The sequence below is a fragment of the Corvus hawaiiensis genome, chromosome 1, assembly GCF_020740725.1.
Source record: "Corvus hawaiiensis isolate bCorHaw1 chromosome 1, bCorHaw1.pri.cur, whole genome shotgun sequence".
Taxonomy (NCBI): domain Eukaryota; kingdom Metazoa; phylum Chordata; class Aves; order Passeriformes; family Corvidae; genus Corvus; species Corvus hawaiiensis.
Window position 1 is genome coordinate 7,702,859 of NC_063213.1, and position 22,753 is coordinate 7,725,611.

The 22,753-nt window shown below is 44.6% G+C and overlaps 1 protein-coding gene across 1 annotated transcript; it reads left to right on the plus strand.

Moving 5' to 3' along the window:
- The first annotated feature begins 16,663 nt into the window (after positions 1-16,663).
- Positions 16,664-20,770, plus strand: HTR5A (5-hydroxytryptamine receptor 5A). The gene is made up of 2 exons (XM_048324884.1): positions 16,664-17,417; positions 18,368-20,770. Exons 1-2 carry the CDS (start codon positions 16,680-16,682, stop codon positions 18,698-18,700), a joined length of 1,071 nt encoding a protein of 356 aa, XP_048180841.1. The 5' UTR covers positions 16,664-16,679; the 3' UTR covers positions 18,701-20,770.
- Positions 20,771-22,753: the final 1,983 nt, after the last annotated feature.

Consider the following 22,753-nt stretch of genomic DNA (forward strand, 5'->3'; position numbering starts at 1 on the left):
TGGATGTTCTTTAACAACAGAACTTTTGATAGAAATGGGAAGGATGAGGCCATCCCACCCTCTCTCTCCCAAATGAATAAGCACTGAAAGCAGCTCCTGGACAGAGCCCCGGAGCTGTGCTTGGTGAGAGCAGGAGGACTCGGAAAATCCTGCCCAAGCTCAAGCAGATGTCAGGCAGGTGACCAGCTGTGCAGCACCACCAAAACAAGGGTTTGTCTGTGATGTGCCATGAAACAATGCACAGCAACAACTCTACAGAAAACTTGCCTGGTAGCAGTTTAGACACCTGTCAGTTCTAGTGGCCCCCAATAAGAAATTTTGTAGATCTCAGTACAGCATTGCACAGACAGGCTGTTGTATTATTGGCAGTGCTACTAATCTCACACAGAAATAGCTTTCTTTATTCACAATTTTTTGTCTTCAAAATGACCACTCCCAGAAGAAAAGACTACTCCCATGAGTCACAAATTTTTCCCCTCAAGTGCCTTCAAAATAAGCGGTGGAATTAAATTAATGAACATATTTTTTACTTCTATATGTATTTCATGAGTCACCTGTCAAGAAAATATTTAAATTCTAGTAATTAGACTATTTCTAACAAAAATGAATAGTTCCAATTTCGCATCATGTGTATGATCTCATTTACAGACCATAAGAGCAGAAAACTAGATTGGAAAAGTACATTTTTGAACAAGAAAAATATCCTATTTATTTGCCAGAAATAAATTCTGCCTTCTGCTCATGTCAGTACACAGAACTAAGTCAAATCAGTGGGCTGGTCTCACTACTCAGGTGTGCAGCAAAGTGCTCACCTGTATTTAGCCTCAATATGTTTTTGTCAGGTTATGAGGTAAAGCTCATCTGCACAAGCTGAGTGACAATGGAAGGAGGGGGAGCCCAAATAATACTCTGCAAGCTGCTGCCAGGCCCATCCCTGGGACCGTCAGCCCATCAAAGGTCCATCTCCACAAGCCAGAGGAGCACAGGGGCACACTGGCAGGTGAGAGCCCAAACCAAGGTACCACACAGGGCCTCCAAAGTGCCCAGGCAGAAGGAGAGCAGGATAAGGCCATTGGTGCTGTGCCTGTTAGAGAGAGTGCTCTGAGCTGATGTGACGTTGGCCACGTACACATGTATGTCCACAAGAGTCCACAATAATGTGAACAGTACGTTACCTGTGCTAGAAACACACCCCTGATCTCTTAACTACCAGAACTCTGTACAGAGAACTTCATGAGCATGTTTCCAGAAAAACTCTAATGTGATCTAAATTTTGTAATGGGTGCTGCTTGCACGAGGTGAAAGCCCACTGAGCCGACAAGATTTGTGCAGACAATTAGTCTTTGCTTGCATAAATGCCTTATTTGTGTGCACAAATGATTATATGAAAAATTCATACACACCTACGATATCATATTTGGGCGTAATTGCTTGTGAAAAAACAACAGCTCGATTTTTTTATCTTGTGGTTAATTAAATTTGGAGCTTAGATTAAATTGTATATTTGTTTTACTCCAGTGAGCAGAAGGCTTTCTGAGTCCTTTGTTAATAATACATACTTGTTTGGTAGCAGCTGCCTCTCTAGATGTTACTTTTCCAACAAAATATGTCTTCACAAAGTACCTAGTGTTTTACAGAAAGCTGATGTTAGTTTCCATGTGCCTGGAAAATTGTTGAAAATCCCAGAAGGCGTGCTGCCTGCATTATCTCCATTCCCATTTCTTAATGTGAATAGGATCGGCTTTTTAATCTGAATCAAAACAGGTACACAGAGGGCTCTGTTTTGGCTTGAGCTGTCTATGCATTTTTCCTCTTTCCTTTAGTGGGACTGCTTGCAAAGGCAAATATGATTTATAATTAAAAACTTTCTTATTATCTGTACAGCAACACTGAATCCTAAAAGGCTCCCTTGGAACTGGTAGTTTTATTTTCAATTCCCTTCTAATTCCAGAACTGCACTGAGAATCCCCTGTCATTTGCTTGACAGTTTTCTTTTTTAATATAATAGTTACAAGTTTGTTTGTTTGGGTTTTTTTTGCAAGTGCCAAGTAACAAGTTATATCTTTACTATAACTGTGCATAAATGAGCAGGGAGGAGAATGCTCTCATTAGCACGTCTTAATATGAGGGTGATTTTGTCAGAGGTGAGACATAGTGTTAAAAGAGGGGATGTAGTCCTTTGTGTTACCTGCTTAGGAATGCAAAAGGTTCATTCACCTTTACAAATAAATTCTTTCTTTCTATCTTTCCCTCAGACTGGCAATAACCACCTCTATATAAATTACACACACATATATATATATATATATACATACATACTTTTATATATATATATACATATATAAATATATACATAAAACATTATAACACTTTCTTAATGAGTTTTGGACCTGACTGTATTACACCAGGAAAGAAGAATGCAAGTCTTCCCAGTGTTCTGGGAAAAAACAAATAATTTGCCACAAATAAAACGTGATACTATAATTTATAGACTCCATTCTTTGCACCTGAAGAGAAGTCTTTGCTTCTGCTCAAACTAAGATACCTACCAAATTCTGTGTATTTTCTGAGTCTGAGAAAAAATGTTTGTGAAGTGTGGTGGGTAATTATCCCTGTAGCCCTTCTTTGTAGCTTGTCAAGATTTACATCATTTATAGGCTTTCCATTGGGGTAAATTAGTATCAGTGAAACAATGGAGAATGAAAATTTTCATTTGAGCCTGGGCTTTCATTCCTGCAGGCTTGAAAAAAAGCCAATGAAAGATGGAGTTACTAAAATGAATTTTTCTAGAAATGAACAAACTTGGCATTACTTGTGCCAAATCTTTTTTATGTTATTCAAAGAACACTAACACTTGTATTTATTTTTACATTATTAATGCATAAATGCAGAAGAAGGCAACTAAAGTTGGTGGTATTGCAGAGCATATTACAGAACAGTGTGAAGAGTGAGCCTGGGTACTGCTCCGAGAGGATCTCCAGTATTCATTTATGGCTTTGTGCTTGCGAGTAGAGTGAAAACCCTAAATTTGTGCTGATAAAACATTGACACACACATTGACATTACATTACTCTCTTTCTGTATGTTGTCCAGATAGTTAAATATTTCCTTTACTCATCCAGAAAGAGGAATGGACAGAAGACACTCGCCTGAGGATGTGTCACTATGCTCACACAGAAGCTCCAGTGTCTCGGGGGTGACCTGTGCTGATCTTTCTGGGAACAATCTATTAAAAGTGGCTGGTTTTCCACAGATTCTCCTGACTCAGTTAACCCAGTGCTGGCTTGGTGCAGGCAGTGATTCAGGGCTCCTGTTCTGGAGCAGAGACAGAGAGCATCAGCTACACAAGCCCACCTGTGCCACCAGGGAAATTCATATGCAGCCATGGGGTCTTAGTGCTAAAACCTTTTGAAAAATATTTCATTGCTGACATATTTTCACAGCAACTGCATCGTCTTCAGAGAAGTTCCTCCAACTTATCAAGTGTAAGGCCAGAAGGCCACTTAGATTAACCTCCCACATGGAGCACTGGGAGCAGAACTGATCATTGTCCCTAAAAGCAGCCCCAGCCTGGGAGCACATTTCTGCTTTATGGCCTTCCCAAATGCTGAAGCTTAGAGAAGCATTTTCAGGCTGGCTGAAAGACAGGTGTCTGCACATCCTTAAATGCAGACACAGGTAGACAAAGTTATCTGCCTGTGATATGGTACAAACAGAGAAGCTGAATGTATTTGTCACATGTTTGTGGCTGCAGCTTTGGGAAGCTCCCAGTGCTTAGACATGGATGTGACTGCACTATGCAGACAAGTAGTTGCTGTTGCTGGATTGAACTCCCATTTTCTTCTTCTGTGGAAGGAGCCTGATTTCTATTTCCCACATAGTTTCAAATGAAATGAGGAACTTACACTGACATTCTTTTAAAATGTGTTCTGACAGCATTCTTATAACAGCCTCGAGGCCAGAAGAAACCAGTAGGTCTTCCAGTCAGCTTTTCTTATAATTTTCCCTTAAATTTAACCCCAAATACTCCTTTTCTGAGCTAAGGTAATAATTGAGTCTTGATCTGAAGACATCAAGAGACAAATCCACCGCTGCTCTTAACTGATCAACCTTAACGGGACCTTGGAGCCATCTTAATTAATTAGAGATTGATATCTAGAACTCTGCCTCTTTAGTATGTCAGGCAGGAAATATTATGAAATGAGACATTTGTTACTTAAGTCCCTAATTGTCTGCCACTCTTGAATGCAAAAAAAAAAAAAAAAGTTATTGATTTGATACCTAGAGTATGTCTGTTTTATTGATCTCAATTATTGAGTACTAACCAGAAGTTGGGATTCAGACTAACAGATGTCACTGTCAGGACTTTCTCATTAGAGCCCAAGCTGAGGACAAATGCAGGTAAACTGCTTATTCTCTCAAGCCAGTTCTGGCTCTGATTCTCTTTTTTGGCTTACGGGAAGCTTTCAGGAAAATAAAGGCTCTGTAAGCCCCCAAATGTTTTGGTTAGTTGAAGGATATGCTCTGTGATATGCTGGAGCTGCCTCGATAGGAGCAGATAGATCTCTGAATCAGGAAAGCCTACACTCCGTTAATGTCTCCAGGTCTAACTCCTCTGTGAACTGGCTGAGGCCAAGGAAAGTTTAAGTTCAAAGTGTGGCTCCTTCAGTGTTTAGTAAGGTCTTTCATCTCTACCATATCCCTGATACCTCTGTAGACAGTCAAATATGGTTAAAAATGCCCAGGAATTGGGAAAACAGGACAAGTGCCATACCACACACAAGATCACAATGAACCCCTTCAAGACACCAGGCTACAAAGAAGTGATTTCTTTTTATTTTGGCCTAGTACAGCCAAACTTGTTACTTCTCCTGTGTGCTTAAAGGACCATCCTCCTCCTCAAAGGACCGTCCTCCTCCTTCATCACTGAGGCTTCTGCCATATTCATGTCAATGCTGGTCATTTTTAATTTTTGACAATGTGGCAGATACTCACAGATACCAGTTTAATCTTTGAAGAAGCCACCGAAAAGGTCTCTAGGTTTATTTAGAGCTGGCTCTATTCCCTACATAAATTAGAGCAGCCTCAGGATCCCAGGACTTCCCACATCTGACTTCTCAGTGTTGCAAATGGAAGAAGAAATTGTGGTATGAGGCAGCAAGCACCAAAGCTGTAATGATCTTCCTTCAGGGAGTCAATTACATTTGCTGTTTGCCTTATGGCACACGTAGGTGATTACTGTGTGAGGGCCAGGGTGCATTTGTTTAATGTATGCTTGAACTCTTATTACATTTTCCACTCATCTTGCTAGAGCTTTATCTTCAATTACACTCCTTTCCATATGCCCCAAGCTGTTTTTTGTTATAAGGCCAACCTGACCCTCTTATATCCAAAATGTCACTGAATTAAATCAAATTTTTATACTTTTCAACTTGAACAGTTATCTCTCGATGCACATAACAAACAGATAATGAGATCTGCATTTTATTAGACACAGAGGAGCTCGCTGATGTTTAACTATTAGGCAGAACCATTTTGCTGCTCAGTTACAATTACATTATTTTTCTCTATGGCTGGATAGCTGTCAATTGATTTAATTCATTCCAAATGTGTAGTATAATATTTTCCTCAGTGTTGTCTGCATTCAGAGAACTGAATACATTTCTACACTTTTTTCCTAAAAGGGAAGGGACTTTCCTGTAGTTATATTTCTCTACAGTCTAATCTTTTTGCCTCAAAATTTTGTGACAATTTTCCCAAGCTTTGTATCTGAATCAGGGATGCTTCAAGATCCCATTCTTAGCTTTAAGCATATCCTCAAGCCCTGCTCATTTCGATAGGATGAAAGCACATACTTGAAATTAAACAGTCGTGAATGAAGATGAGTTCCTGAAATAAGTAGAGCTTAAAAATGCCCCACTGGCCATGTTCCAAAGGCTGACATGGCCACCATCGAGCTGTAGTGCCCTGACATCCTGTGCTTTATAGTACATGTTCATAATTTATGATTCACACAGTGCTCATAATGATGAAATGATATCAGCATCAAAGTGGGATCCAATCAGTGCAAATATTTTGGTCCATCACAGGCCATGGGAGGATCTGCTCTCTCCCCAGAAGGGCCCAGCTACCATGTGGTTCTCCTGCATGCTGGAGCCGACTCAAACAGTCATAAATAACCCAGTTGGCAAATACCAGAAGGTTACATACCCTCTCTGGTACTGTGTGCTCTGGCTCAGTGCAAGGGGAGGAAGAGAGACATGCACGGAGGCGGGTCTAACCCCCTTTACATTTTAAGCCAACAAGAACAGAAGGATATATGTCATCATTTGCTGCATCTAAATTTATGGAGGGTAATTTCTCATAATAGGCTGCCTTGATTGCTTACAGAACATACCTTGGAGACTGGTCTTGCTTTTGTACAGCAAAAACATGTCTCTTTTCACTCAAAAGGATAAAGGATATAAAAGATAGTAAAGGAGTATTATTATTCAGATAAAGAAAAGAAAGCTTGTTTCAGATAGGAATGCCTTTTTGAGATTTACTAAGCAGTCCACAGTATTTAGATATCTACATTTTAGACATCTCAGTTTAATATAGAAAAAAATCTTATTACATTTCAAAATAATAACTCTCCTTGAAATGAATGGAAAAGACTCATCCAGAGCCATAGATTGCTTCAGAGAATCTATTTCCTCACCTATTTCACTGACATTCACAGAAAGCAGCTGCCATAAATTTTTATAATAAATGCCAGGCATGTGGATGGCTAACTCTGTTTGCACAGCCTCAGCCTGTACAGTAAACCTCACCTCTGCAGAACAGTCCAGCTGGTTGTTTATCAGAAATTGTTTGCAAGATGCACCCTGAGGAACCTGCTATGGTTCTCCATGGCCCGTGGTGCTCTTTTGTAACACTTGTCATTAATCTGAGGCTGTAATGTGGTATTTAATGGGGCAGACCTCTCACCAGGCAGGAGGGATTACCTGGGACAAGGACATCAGGATTTATGGTTCCTTACAGTCACAGCTGTCATAAAACCAGAAAACCTCCTCAAAAGGAAGAACAGGCACTGTGGAGACCATTTGTCTTTGTGCAACTTCCTCACAACATGTCAAGCCCAGGATTCCACTTGCAGCCCCCCATCAAGATATGGCCATACTGCAGAAGGGATGATGGCAGGAGAAGGACTGAGCACCAGCAGCCAGACTGGTTAGAGTGATACCAAAACTGGAGGGATGGGAAGCACCCATGTGTGGGCAGCTTTGCAAGACAGACTACTGCTAGGAGTCAAAGCCAAGGGACAGGAGATGTCATATGTGTGAATGTTGGATGGAAGGCTTTAAAACATGAAAATCTTAGTGGGGTTTGCATTTTTTTTTCTATTGAATTCTTGGTTGTGGTTGCAGTTGCATTTATAACCCTACTGCCAAGTCAGTTGCTAGTGGTGATGTAGTAAAAGCTGCCTATGTTAACTATTCTAGTGCTCAGGAAAACACAGAAGAAAGGAGAGACAGGAGCATACAATGAAGATGCTGAAATGTGGAGAGGAAGAAGGACACTGACAGTCTGCCCAGAAAGTTCTGAAGTTGTATCAGGTCAGATGAGGAGTCCTTTTAAAAACCAGTGATTTCTTTTGTTTCAAAAATGAAATTCAGATTTTAAATACATAAGCCACCTTCTGTGCATTGATGACTTTAATGAAGACACCCCATTAAGTATGCTCGTATGAAACCCTGAATAATTCACTAGTGCCAAAATGGAAGATTTTTACTAAATTTACACCGAAATCTGGATAAAATCAGAAAAAAAAAGCTTCAGTCAAAATCTGAAAGCAGAAGGTAACTACAGAAGAAGTAGAAAAAGTATAAACTACAAAAGGAGCCACCAGCTGAGCATGTCCAACCAGGTCCCTTGCCTTTCAGGTCAGTCTCTGTAGGGGCAAGAATTACATGATTCATTGCTTCTAAAGTGAGGAGAGGGCTCTGAAAGGAGAAACTCACTAGTGGCAGATGCCAGCAGCTCCCTCCAAGCCTGGTGGCTTCACCATGTGACAAGACATGGGTGGGCACACAGCTGTACCCCAGGGCTACTCAGAGATGCTGGCCTCAGCCCCTCTTGCTGGATAGGCTTTCCCACCACCAGCTCCTGCAGGAGCATGTTGCTAGTGTCACACATCATGTCCCCAAAGTGGGAGCTAAGCATGAAGCACTAGGGATCTGCTGCAGTTCACATACCACTGGGCCACCACCTCTGAGCTACAGTCTTCCAACTTTGACTCACAGATCAGCAGCCAGAAAAAAAATCTGTTGTTTTTAATAAAATGCAGTGCTAGACAATTAAGAAAGGTCTGGCAACATTTTGCTGTTACAGCAATGAATACTGGTTGTTAAAAATAATGATGCTACTAATAAAAATGCTTGTGAAAAACAGAGAGACACTTAGACATATTTATACAACCACTTCCATCCCATGGGTTCAGGAAATTTTATAGCAGTAGCAAGAAGACTGCTTGATCAGGTGCTTGCTGTGGTAGAAGGGACTAAAACACAATATTTCTAACATGATACTGTCAAATTATATGAGAGAAATTATGTTTGGAGACCATTAAAAATGGTTTGTTCAAATAACTGGAGAAGTTTGCTATCATGCCTGTGATCCAGGGGCAAGCTCTTTATCAGCCTACAGGAGACATCTGTAAGTTCTTTTCTTGCAAAGACATGGGAGCAGACTCATTTTAGCTGCAGACAGGAAGCGTGTGGTCACATACTACCATTTGACTTTTTCTAACTTGTAAGTAGCTCTTCTTATTTGTATGAACCTCTCCCTCACTTAAATAGCAACACAGATATGAAATATAAATAAACAAAATTCCACAGCTTTCGTATCTTCTCTAATGACCTGCCATGTTGCATGGCTTGAAAATACTGGGAATTCACCTTACTTAAATTAAGAGCATGACCTGGGCAGGCTGCAGCAGGGAAACATCCAGCTAGGCCAAATAATCAGGGGGAAGAAAATATTCCACAGCTGGAAGGAAGCAGCATGTGAATATGAATCTGAGACACTCAACAGTGATACCCAAGCTGAGAAAGCTGTACAGCTATTCCAGTGCTTCCTTTGGCAGGTAGGGATGTGGCTGTGGCTGTTCAGAGATCTCCAGGGAAGGAGGCAGCAACCAAAGGCCTATAAGGAAATCAGGCTGAGTGGAAGAGAAAACACATCCCTTGATGATGACATCAGTTTAATTTTTGCACCTATTACCAACCAGTTACAATAACAAAACTAGTCTTGAATGCTAAAGTGAGAAGAGGTTTGGGAATAAGGAACTCCAACCAGTGGAAGTGGGTTGCCCAGTGAGCATGGAAACACACTGACAAGGAGTCGAAGGGAGTATAATGGGGGTGAAAGTAGGTATATGAAAAAAAGAAGAATTTCTGGCTCAGAAAACAGTTTAGAGTGATTTCTGTTCTTAATGTGGTAAATGGATCCTAAAACATTTTGCCTCTTAGCTCGAAAGAACATTTCCAGACTATGGATGTATGTATGTAAATAAAGATTCAGAAACCTGCCACCTGCAAGGCAGCAGAAAGGTAACCTGGAAAACACCATACAACAGAAAAACTCATGTTCAGCCTCACACTATAACAGCCTTCCCTATAGCTTCACACCTATGCAAATTATCTGTCACAATGCATAAAGCTCAAGATAAACAAACCTCTTCCACAACTTGGCATACGGAAGAAGGGTCTGAACTGAAATGGTAATTGAGTTTTAGAGACCCATCCATTTGCTGTCATCGTGCCATCTGTCTCCCCGGCAGAGTCCTGACAGCTTGCATTGGCAGCTTTGATTGCCAAAGCTCATGTATTAAGTTAGATTTACCTAGGCTTCCCATGCACAGTTTCTTATTTTTCTATGGCCCTGCTATTCTAGATGATTCACAGAACTGCAGGATACCCTGTACTCCCAGAAGCATAATATATTTTGGTATTTTTAAACTTTTTTTTTTTTTTTAGCCAGAAATATGGATAATATTCTATTGTGGCTTTTAAGCCACCTGTAGATACCAAGTCTGCCAGAGTCCAGAGGAAGACTTGCTTCTAAGGGACTGACCGTGGGTAACAGAGATCACAGGTGCTGCTGTATGCATGTGTGAAGTATTTGCTACCATCAGAGTAATAAATGAAAACTGCAGATGCCTTATGAGGGCAGAACCCCCCAAGGCAGGCTCCAAGTTATTGCATTACTGTCATAACTGCTCACTGCAAAGCACCTTTGACTAAAAACCAATATGATGCCTAGCATAACTCTGCTGACTTCCCTGAAATTACACAGATGATTAATGTTGTCCCTTAAGGTATGAAAGAAGAGATAAAATTATTTACATTTCATGTCTTTACCCAGAATGGAACTTTAACTGTGGCAGTGAATGATGTGGGAGTTGCCCTCAGACTTTATTAAGTTACGTTCCAGCTGGTCCTCTGACCACGAACACGTTTTTCACTATGCAAGAACAAAGGGTTTAATTCCAGCAGGAGTTAATTCATGTTGGGCAGAAGACAGATAAACACTCCTGGCAGTCCATTTACTGAGACATACGCAGCAGTGCAAGGTACCAGAGTCCATCCTGCCTTTAGGCCAAAGGGATTGTGGCCACATCCAAAAGACACAAGCACTGAGACATCACGGGCTTTACAAAAGAGAGGACTATGCTCTGGGCAAGGCAAGAGGCTGCTCTGTTGAACAGCTTTTGTTCTCGTTCTGCTTTGTTCCCGTTGCAGAATTAAACAACGTTTTAGTTATGTCACTGAAGTTATTTTCCTGGTTTTGACTCGATACAGTAATTTGCTTTTTAGTAGCTGGTACAGGGCTGTGTTTTGCATTTAGGATGAGGATATTGTTGATAGCACACTGATGCTTTAGCTGTTGTTAAGCAGTGCTTACCCTAAGTCAAGGACTTCTCAGCTTCCTGTGCTCTGCCATCAAACAAGTGCACAAGGAGCCAGGAAGGGGCATGGCCAGGACAGCTGACCCCAACTGGCCAGAGCGATATTCCACACCACAGAACACCATGCCCAGTATATCAACAGAGAGCAACTGGCTGGGAGCCACTGCTCACTGCTCAGGGATGGGCTGGGCATCCATCAGCAGGTGTTGAGCAATTCTGTTGTGCATCTCTTGTGTCTCTTGGACAGCATTCCTCTTTCTCCCTCTTTTTTTTTTTCATTAGTACTAGCAGTAGTATCATTATTATTATTGTTTCAATTATTAAACTGATCCTATTTCAATCCATGAGGTCCACTTTTTTTTCCCTGTTCTGCTCCCCACTTGGGAGGGGGCAAGTGGCTGCATGGGATGACAGTCATTCAGTTGGTGGCTTCCTAAAGAAAGCTTGCATGCCCTAAACTGGATTAGACCTGCCTGAGGGATAGTTTTTTACAAATAAAAAGCCAAGAGGATTTCAACTCATTGTTTTACTTTCTGTCCCTAGACAGAAAGACTTTTCAAAGTTCTTCATAAGCATCCAAACCAACAGAACATGATCTGGCAAAGAGGTCACTCAATGGGACACTGTGAGGGTGTGGGGCATTCAGGTCCTCCTTGTTCTTGCTCCAAGGTACTCCTACAATCCTACAGAGTCTCCTACTAATACACAACAGGATTAATCTCTGCTTCTCAGTCAGGGAATTGCTCTGCTTTGAAGTAAGTAATTACATGTTACTGGGAGAGAAAGACTGACTCCAACTGTGGCCCTTGGCTGGCATGTTAGAAAACCCCAAGTAAGTCCATGCTCCAGTAAATATGTGATTATTAACCAGCTGCAACCCCAGAAACCTGAGAGAGAGCTACCCAGAGCAGCCAGCTGCTTGGCAGTGGAAATACTTACAGGAGCTACAAAGCATCACGATCCAAGCTTGTAGCCTGAGCTTCGATGCTTTGAAGCTTGGTCACCTTGGTTGGAACTAGATGATCTTTAAGGCCCCTTCTAACCCAAACCATTCTATGATTCTGTGATCTTGGTTTCAGAACACTAGGGTGACATTAGAACTGAGGATGGGCTCTGAGAGTATGAGAACAACCTCACAGTCTGTGCATTTTTACTGTGGTCTTGTTTGACCATTCTGCAATAGAAGAGTGGGTGGTCTGCAATTGTGTTCAAGAAGCATGGCTGGATGTGGTGTGAGGCTGGACTGAGGCTGGTTGCAAATTGAATGAAATTCAAGTGACAAATACCTGAGGTTTAGAAATTGCTGTACAGGATGCACACTTACTGAGCAGTCTGGCTGGCAACTGAGCACAGCTTTCAGTAGTGGTGTATATACACAGTGAGAATATGTGTTCCTTTAATCCTTGTATAACCTAGCAGCTCCACCTACCCTGTAGACCGAAATTCTCATTCATTCATTGAGCATGCCCAGCAAAAACTCCTCCTGAGCCTTACTCCTTCCTCTCCCTTTTCTGCCAGTTACAAGGGCAGAGGTTCTAAAGATCTGCACAGAGATTAACAATATAAATCCATTCACCCTTTTCCCAGGAGTAGATAATACTTGGATGTGCATTTAGGCAGTGGCACTGATTGCATTGTGAATTCCCTCCTAACCTCCAACCATCAGATACGTATTTTGAATTGGAAGGTACCTCCAGTAAATGGCATTTAGTAGCAAGCATTATTTAATGTCTTTACTGGAGGGGATGCTGCTAAACCCAGGAAAGTCCTGTCACTTCTAATTCCTCTGGCTCCATCAGCAAAGATGTGAGATAATCCTGACTTTGTAATATAGATCCTTTTCTCAGAGACTTTCACAGATGTGATCATTCCACAAGCATTATCCTCTAGCTAAAGATCCCAGCCTTCTGCTCACTTAATAAATATCAACAGTTCTGAGAAAATGAATGGTCTTACTAATCTGTGTAAAGTAAACAGCATTTTGTCCTTAAAAATAACAATATTTAGTCACCTCCAGAATCTGGTGCATTCAGCCAAGGCACATAAAGAATGCAGAATCAAAACTGTGAAATGATCTAGGGTGGAAGGGACCTCTAGAGATCACCTGGTCCAGCCCCATTGAAGAGGGGCTAACTTCAAAGTCAGATCAGGTCACTCGCAGTGCTGTCCAGCTGAATATTGGACATCACTAAGGATGAAGATTTCACAGCCTCTTTGAACTGATTTTAGAGTTTGACCACTCTCCAAGGGAATATTTATTTCTTAATTTCTAATTGGAATATAGAATCATAGAAGGGTTTAGGCAGAAAGGAACCTGAGACATCATCTAGTTCCAACCACTCTGCCATGGGCAGGGACACTTTCTGCTAGAACAGAGCCCCATCCAACCTGTCCTTGAACACTTTCAGGGATGGGGCATCCACAACTTCTCTGAGCAACCTGTTCCAGTGTCTCACCACTCTCACAGGAAAGAATTTCTTCCAATTTAATGCTAGCTTAATCCAATCTAAACCTACCCTCCCTCATCCTAAAGCTGTTACCTCTTGTTCTATCATTCCATGCCCTTTTAAAAGGTCCCTTTCCATGTCTCTTGTAGCCTCTTTAGGTACTGGAAAGCGCTATAAGGTGTCCCCAGAGCCTTCCCTTCTCCAGGCTGAACAACCCCAACTCTCTCAGCCTGTCTTCATAGCAGAGGTGCTCCAGCCCTCTGGGCATCTCCATGGCCTCCTCTGGACTCACTCCAACAGGTCCATGTCTTTCCTATATTGGGGGACCCAGAACTTAATGCAGCACTGCAGGTGGGGTCCCACACGACTGGAGCAGAGGGGCAGAATCCCCTCCCTCCAGCTGCTGGTCACCCTGCTTGTAGTGCGGCCCCAGGACATGGGTGGCTTTCTGGGCTGCCAGTGCACGCTGCCAGATCACATTGAGCTCCTCATCAACCAACACCCCCAAGTCAGCACCTGATGTTGTGATCCTCACTTGTTGCATCCCATCCAACCCCTGCACCTCTAAGGAGAGTTTGCTTTCACCCTCTCTACACCCACCCCTGAGGTAGCTGGAGACAGCAGTAAGATTTTCCTCTTAACCATCTCTTTTTAGGAGTGATAAACTCAGTTCTTCCTGTCTTTACACATCATATGCAGGTCTGCTCATCACCTTGATTACCTTTGACTGGACTTCCCCTGGTGAGGAACCCCAAATCGGACATAAAATTCCAAGGTTTGTTGGATAGAGGGAAACAGTTATAACGCTAAACCTGACGGACACAATCTTGCTCATATATAGGCCAGGATGCTCCTGCTCCAGGATGTGTCCAAGAGACCCATGAGGTCCTCCTCTCAATAAGAAGGTTGTCTGACCAGTCAGCCCCCAGCCTGCACTCTTGTATAGGACTCTTCCATCCCAAGTGCAGACCTATGCATTTCCATATACATACACACACACATATATATTTGTCTACATTCTCTATTTCCCTTTACTTCTCAACTGACCCATTCAACTCCAGCATCTGCCAACATATATTTTTTAAAGTCGAGTAAGTAAGATAATGAAAGTATTAATGATTTTTCATGAGAACATAATCTAGTTTTACTTCTTTAGATTTAATACATTTTATTTTCATTTCCCTTTTAATGTACTTTTTGTCTATTTGTTCCTGAAACAAAAAATAATAATTTATTTTCAGGAGAACGTATTTTGTAATTTGTGGTTGATTCTATTAATTCTGGGTCATAGGTTTTTCTGGGAAGAGTCCACGCAACAAAAAGCTCTCAGCCCTGGCAGTTGCTAAGTGTTTTGATCAATATAATGACAGTCAAGGGTGTTTTGCACCTTACAAACCAGGAATTTTAAATCAAGAGGCTTTATGAAAGCCTGCAAACCCTATTTGTCTTTTGAGTTGTAAGTAAAAAACCTACTCATTCCAAAATGGTCAGTATTCTTGTATATAAAAGATAAAATAATAATTTCTCCCCCCAAAAGATGGCAGTTTATTTCCAAAAATATGACATAGTCTCTAAGGCTACATCTGTTCCAGTACTACAATAGGATCCCTGGTTCTGACAATGAGTAGCACGGCACTGAACGAATCCATAGGGGAAGATCCCGTTCCACTAGAACAAGGTTCTGGACCTGTTTTGGATATGCTGCTTTGCCTTTCCTGTGGTAGCACGGAGGAACAAGTAGCAGCAATAGAAAACATCTTGTTCATTACCCCTTGTTATTGTAACTTGCTGTTTTCATTTAAAATTTCAGAGAGATTCAGGAGAGGCAGGAGGAAGCCCCAGTTTGGTTTTACCCTCCATATACCACGAGCATGGAATGCATCGGGTGCTCCCTGAACATCTCCTCTGTTTGTGTCTTCTCCCCAACTCTCTCAAACTGCAGTTCACCAGCAAATGCCATTGTCACCTGATCTTAACACAGATGCCTTTCCTTCCTTCTCCCCCAAGAGATGCAAACTGTGAGCCCCACGTTAGTGCCTGCTGGCTTCTCACCTCACGTGTCTGACCCAAAAGCCCTTTGGACCTGTTATCCCAGGGCTGTCTGGAGAAGCAGAGTGCCAGCACCAGCGCAGCCCTGCCTGGATGCCGTCCAAGGCTTGTGGGCTGGAGCTGGCTGGCATCCCTGCATGGAGCTGGGGCACAGGGAATCCTGCTCGGTGGGGTTAAATTCTGACTTCTGCAATGAAGCCCAGAATCCCTCTGCTCATCGCAATTAGTGTGCTAAAAACCAGGGGAAATGCTCAAGCATTTCAACAATGGCTAATGTTATTAAATGAACAATTAATAAGAGCAGTCAAGTGAATGATTATTTCTAATAAAAGGCCCGACAATTGCTAACAAGTTAGGAAATGCCAGCGCAGAAGTTCTCAAAGAAATAATCCCCTGCCACATTGCCCCTACACAGAATAACCGGGGTTACTAACAGGTTTGCTGGGGGCAGACTGTAGCTTATCTGGGAGCAAGGAAATTCCCGTGGCGCCTCACTAACACATTTTTAGAGGAGCCCAGGGACAATTTCACAGGGATGCTAACTTTCTGCGGCTGGTACGGAATACGCCCCGAGGGGGAGAAGCCACCCCGAGACAAAGCCGGGGCTGATTCCCGCACAATGCGGGCAGCGGGCTGGCAGGGGATGGGCAGCGGGCAGGGCAAGGACAGCGGGAAGCGGGCTGGGGTAGGGGCAGGGGACGGGCAGGGGCAGCTGGCTGGGGCTGGGGCCGCCGGCTCTGCCCTCCCGCTCGGCCCGGCGCCGGTTCCGACCCGCACGGACATGACTAAGCAGCACCTCTCCCTCCGCGGCCGCTCCCGCCGGGCTGCCCGCCCCGCACCCGCGCACGGCGGGACTCACCTGCCCGCCCCGGCCCCGCCAGCCCGCGGCGCGGCTCCTCCGCAGGGGCCGCCGCTCCTCCGCCCCGCTCCGGCCGCTCCGAGCCGCCCCGCTCCAGCCGCGCACCCCCCGCGCCCGCGGAGCCGCCGCCTCTCGCCGCCGGGGCGGGCCGGGGGCTGCCGTCAGCCGCGGCTGACGCAGGGCTCTTCCTGCCGGGGATGAAGCCCCCCGCGGCCGCCAGCCGGCAGCCCCCGCGCCCGGAGGCACTCGGGGCGGCCGGGGACCCCCCGCGCCCGCGGTAGGGCGGCGCTTTCCCCGCTCCCGGCGCGGGCAGCGCAGCGCCTCCCGCCGCCGCCGCGCCCGCAGCAGCCCGGAGCAGCCCCGCAGCCCCGGCATGGAGAGCCCGCTCAACCTCAGCTGCTCCGCCGATACGACGCCGGACACCGGCAACAGGAGCGGGTCCTCCGCCGGCCCCGAAGGCGGCCAGGCCCATCTCTCCGTCTTCAGCGTGTTGGTCCTTACCCTGTTGGCCATGCTGGTGGTGGCCACGTTCCTCTGGAACGGGCTGGTCCTGGCCACCATCCTCCGCGTGCGCAGTTTCCACCGGGTACCCCACAACCTGGTGGCCTCCATGGCCATCTCCGACGTGATGGTAGCAGCCCTCGTCATGCCCCTCAGCTTGGTGCACGAGTTGTCCGGGCGGCGGTGGCGGCTGGGCCGGTCGCTCTGCCAGGTGTGGATCTCCTTCGATGTGCTCTGCTGCACTGCTAGCATCTGGAATGTCACGGCCATTGCCCTCGACCGCTACTGGTCCATCACCCGCCACCTGGAGTACACGCTCCGCACCCGGCGCCGCATCTCCAACATCATGATTGCCCTCACCTGGGCACTCTCTGCCTTTATCTCTCTGGCTCCACTGCTCTTTGGCTGGGGAGAAACTTACTCAGAGGACAGTGAAGAGTGCCAAGTCAGCCACGAGCCTTCCTACACCATCTTCTCCACCTTTGGGGCCTTCTACCTACCCCTCTGCGTGGTGCTCTTTGTGTACTGGAAGATCTACAAGGCTGCCAAGTTTCGAATCGGATCTCGCAAGAGCAACTCCATCACCCCCATTACACCAGAAGCACTGGAGGTAGGTCAGCTTGGTTGTGTTTGGCTGGGGTCAAGCGCTGGCAGCAGGCAAGACTTTGCCAGAAGTGGGGGAAACCTAGACCAAAAATGTGCAAGTGAACAGTGATCCACCAAAGCCCTGTGGACCCTGGAGACTTCCAAGGGAAAGCAGACAGCAAAGCTTGAAAGCCCAGGCTGTTGGCTCCTTCTGAGCCCCCAGCTGTGAGCACTCAAGGTGTAGCTAAAGTAACTTTGGGCAGATTGTGAGCCTGAGCTCCACGTGGGCGAGCGGTGACTCACGGATGTCCCCCCGTGGAATGCTGAATCAGTGCTCACCGGCATGAGTAAGGGGTCACCATCCCTCCCATGGGGAGGCAAGGGGAGGGTGGATGGATGGGGTGCTGTGTCTGCTGGGGATAATACCCTGGCAACCAGAGCTGTGGCTTTGGGTACACTGTGAATTTACCCAGACAGAAAACACGTGCAGAATGTCCTTGGAAATCTTTCCTAATCGTGACTGCATTGTGTCAGTTCATCCCAGGCACGGTGACTCTGCACTGTAAAGATTTCTTGCCGGGAGGAAGCAAATGTGTGCTAATTTTCTTTCCTCTCCTGCCAAGAACTCTTAAACTCAATGGGTTTAGAGAAAGTAAGCAGACTTCTGTGCACGGCATGTGGGTGTGTGCCTGTTCTGCTGATCAGATTGTAAGTGGGGAAATAATCTTATTGTGCTGCTGTGTGAGCAACCCCATGTACCCTCAGTACTCTCTCTAGTTTCTAATCTCACTTTAATTAGTCTCCATCACCCAGAGGAGGTCATACAGCCACCTTCCTTTCAGTTAGAGCGTGACATGGATAGCCTGTGTTTCCCCTGGAGCCTTGGCCCTCGCTGGCATTGTTTGGCTCTGTACCTGCTGTGTGGGATCACCTGACTGGAGTACATATGGTGCAACTTGTGTTTGTGTTTGGCAGGTAAAAGAAGCTGCCCAGCAGCCACAGATGGTCTTCACTGTCCGTCACGCCACTGTTACGTTCCAGACGGACGGAGACACGTGGAGAGAGCAGAAGGAAAAGAAAGCTGCCCTGATGGTGGGCATCCTTATTGGGGTCTTCGTGCTCTGCTGGATCCCCTTCTTCATCACAGAGCTCATCAGCCCACTCTGCTCGTACAACATCCCACCCGTTTGGAAGAGCATTTTTCTATGGCTGGGCTATTCAAATTCCTTTTTTAATCCACTCATCTACACTGCTTTCAACAAAAACTACAACAATGCCTTCAGGAACCTATTCTTTAGGCAGCAGTGAACAGAAAAAGCTTTCCTGCTGCCCCAGGAAGCTGATTTCAAGTGTCAGTGTTTTCTACCAAATTCCTGAGGAAGTTCAAAGCCACAGATACCGAGATGATGCTAAAAACGCATCGCCATGGGTCGTATGTCCCAGCAACAGTCCCAGTCCCTAGCAGGCTCTACATCCCAGCCTCTCAGCTGCTATTTTTCCTGCGAGTAGCATGTAAGGGCTTCTCCTGCCAGCAGCCTGGCATCCTCACTCCAGTGCCCCGCTGTGTTCCTCCTGCCTCCCCAGTGACACTCTGTTTGGTAGCACCAAAGGTGCAGAGGAGTCCACTGGCAAAGAAATATTGGTTTGGCCACTGCTGGTGTCTCACAGCAGTAATCAGCTTTGTCCCATGTGCAAAGCTGGGACCCTATAACATCAGGAGGTTTTGTGATTACATATGAGAGTAGGTATTTTATGGCTTGGCTGAAAATGTGATTTGTCTTGTCTTTCACTGGTAAAGACTGCAAAGTCTTTATTTTTGGGAAATAAAACCCTTGGTAAGGGTTAAGTGCAGGCTACAAGTACCAAGCCTTTTCTCACATACTTTATGAACAGCAAATTGTGTCTATTTGCTTTTGGATTCTATGTAGCACGTTTGTTTTAAAGAAAAATACTTATTGTGAAAGCTGAATGCATGGTGTACCCTGGAATGAGAGAGAATGCATGGGAAACTCGCCTCTCGTTCCCTGACTGCTACATGTGAGCATCTGCCTCAGACCTTTATGTTTAGAAATACCAGCTGTAAATGCTAATCTTTGTGCCTGTTGTTTCCCATTTTAGAACATAAATGTATTTTGAGCAGCTGTGGGCAGGTTTCCTCTAGTTTCAGGGGATGCAAGGGGTGTATTTCAAGTTGCTTGTCAATGAGGAACTGTGTTTTACTGTTTCTGAGTGCAATCCAGAACTTGAAACCAAAGCAAAGACCCCCCTTTGTTTCCATGAGCACTGGGTTGCAGGCAGAGGGCAGTTAATGACAGATGATGTTTCTTTCTGGAAGCGTAATCAAACCATGGAGCTTCTCTTCTGCAAGGACCAGACTTGAATATTTCTTTTTCTGCCCACCTGTCCTTCTCTTCCTGCCCCTCTAAGGCTCCATCCCCCATGGTTGTTACTGCTCTTTTGCCTCCCTGCCTTTCCACATTGCCAACTTAATTATAGTGTTGGTATTTCACTCCTAGAATTAGAGTTACACACTTTATACTGCGCTGCTGAAAGACTGGCAGGTCTGCAGATAAAGGAAAGCATTCGTTTTAACTTAGTTAGGGGCAGCCACTGAAATCAGACCAGAACTGAAATGGTGGAAAAAAAGACAAGATGGAAATCAGAACGACCTGATTTCATGTCAGATATCTCAAGAAGATATAAAATGGAAAGATGTCAATTAATCATGGTAAAGCTCCCTGAGGGTGGGTAGTATTGATTTCTATCTTTAGTAGACTGTGAGACATCAGATGTTAAAATTGTCACTGGTCCTTTAAACCAGTCAAAAATCCTGGCAGAGTTGGCAATAAAAGCCCTTTTTTCTTTTGCTGTCCCTGGACAGGTGAAAATGGAAGCAGAGGTCAAGGTGCTCTCTAGTGTTGCAGCACTTTCAGGACCAGTTAGACAAACATCCATCAGCACTGATAGGGACATGGTCGATCCTGCCTTGTGGCAGGAGGAGAAATAGGATGGCCCTTGAGATCTTCCTTAACACTATCTTATGAAAGTCTGTTAGAAATACTAGGTAAAAACCTGCCCTCACTGAAAGCAATGGACAATTTTTTAGTGATTTCAAATGAATCAGATTTTTATGTGGCATGTCTTGTCTCGTGAAAGCATAGTTTTCATGTTAATTAATTCAAGGAGAAGATGGGTGGGATGTGAGTAATCTTCTAACTCCCGTGAAAGAGGCTCTGACCTGCCCTAACCATGTGCCAATCTTTACAACTAGTAAAGAGCATTTTCTCTCTTTGTTACATATTTTAAAATACTACTAGTGAGATCTCTGATGTATCAAAAATTGTAATAAACTCTTGAGCTGCTTTTTTTTGCTGAGTATATAAAGACTGTGCTGCTTTCTCTGGACAGTCCATAACTGATGCTGAGTTGTTCCATTTGGGAACTGCTGCTTTTGTTGTGCCAAGGGTTGTTTAGCCAAAAATGACTTGGAAAAAATGCTTCCTTTTTCACGCCAGAACTTCAGCTAAACTTGATGGTGCCTGAAAATAAGTGACTATTTCTTAGGCCCCCAGAGTGACACTTTAAACACTTTAAAGCATGGATTACCTGGGAAGTTGGACCTTAGTTCCCCATTTTCACACCTAACACCATGTATGCACAACCCTCTGTCAGTCCCAGCTGTGTGCATGCCATTTTTATTTGCTTTTTGATGGGTATTGCAGATTCTCTGTCTCTGTTGTGTGGGGTCCTTGTGCAGGCTGTGGAATCAGCTGCAAGCTCAAATTAATGTCCACTGTAAGCAGACAAAAGTTAAACCGAGATCAGTGGGAAATTTCCCTACTTTTGCTGCCGTTTGGTGCTGGGGTGAAGCTGCCTTTCGTTACACCCTGTGTGTGCTCATGCTGTGCCTTAAACAGTGACAGGGAGATAGGAGATAATTTTAAAGTGACACTAGATAGTTCTAATTTGCCTGTAGTCAGGAGTAGTCCACCGTCCTGGTGTAAATTACATTCACATTTAGTTGACAGGCCACATCTAATACAATCATTTTCTGCAAAAAAACCAGCTTCCAGTTGGTCATAAGATTTGTTCTTTTAAATCTTGACAAAAGTAGCAGCTTTTTTGTTGGACAATTCCCACAGCTCATACTTGAGACCTAACACCATGGTTAGGTAACACTTCTTTTCTGAAGATCATTCCTGCAATGCAATATGACCAGGCAGGGAAAATATCATTACTCTGGAGGTTGCACTACAGAATCATATTGAAACATGCCACAAAGACCTCAGCACAGGGAGGTGGCACAAAGAAAGCTGGACATCTGATCTGGGCTCCGAGGCTTTTTACAAACCTCTCATTATTCAAACACAGATGCTGAGTGGGCTCCCAGAGATGCAAATCATGTTTGAAGACATAGGCAACCACAGCTTCAAAGGAAGCATCTTGTACCTTCTTGTTCCCATTTATACACAGAATCAGTGGTGTGAAGAGATCTGCCTCACCGAGGCTTTGTGAGGATTAATTACTAAATGTTTATCATGTACCAGGAAGGTGGAACGCTCTGGTTTGAATGCCGAGCAGCATTATAAATTGAGCTTCTATTTAATTCCTCGGAAGAACGTTATTACCCATTATTATTGAGTTTTGTATGCAATTTAGTGGCTATATAATACTTGCAGAAAAGATTTCACTAACCTGCTCACACCTGCAATTAATTTAGTTCCCTCTCAATGCCCTGACAATGCAATGAACATCTGTATGGGAGCTCGGTAGTGAGGGCAGCATGTGCTGAATTCTGGCTGCTGAGCCTCGCCTCGCGATGCTGAGCGTGTGCTGTCAAGGTTCAAGGAGCAGCAGCTCTCTAGGCAGTCTGCTCCGAGTTTCTTTCATTTTTTAGGGAGGACAAGAAAAGGTCACTGAAGAATGCCTGTGGATTACCTGACAGGTTGGCTAACCACCTTCCTCCTCCACCCTCAGCCTTTTGGCATTTCTTCTCAGTGCAGGCAGGCCAGGAAGGTGACTCCAGGACATGCACAGGCCCTGCGCGGCCAGAGGTGAGCCACGCATGACTTCATCCCCTGGCAATAAGGGCTTTTCATAACAATTACTGCTAGGAGACATGTCCTTTAGACTGTCAGCAGCAGCTGAAAGTGGGAGTTTCCTGGAAGTAAAGTTGCAGGTAATGAAAGAAATTTTGCCTGACAAAGGTAATTAATGACTATTCCTTCCAGCAATCCCCGTGGTGAGGTGTGACTTGACAAAGTGTCAAAGAGATTTTTGCAAAGTAGTGGTTTGAGCTGCTTTGTTCATTGTGTTTTACTCTTGGACCCCTTATTCTACCATCACTGGTAGAACATTCCC

Coding starts and splice junctions, on each gene's coding strand:
- HTR5A (XM_048324884.1), top strand. CDS start 16,680: ATGGAGAGCCCGCTCAACCTCAGCTGCTCCGCCGATACGACGCCGGAC. Junction 17,418..18,367: donor TTACACCAGAAGCACTGGAG/GTAGGTCAGCTT, acceptor TGTGTTTGGCAG/GTAAAAGAAGCTGCCCAGCA.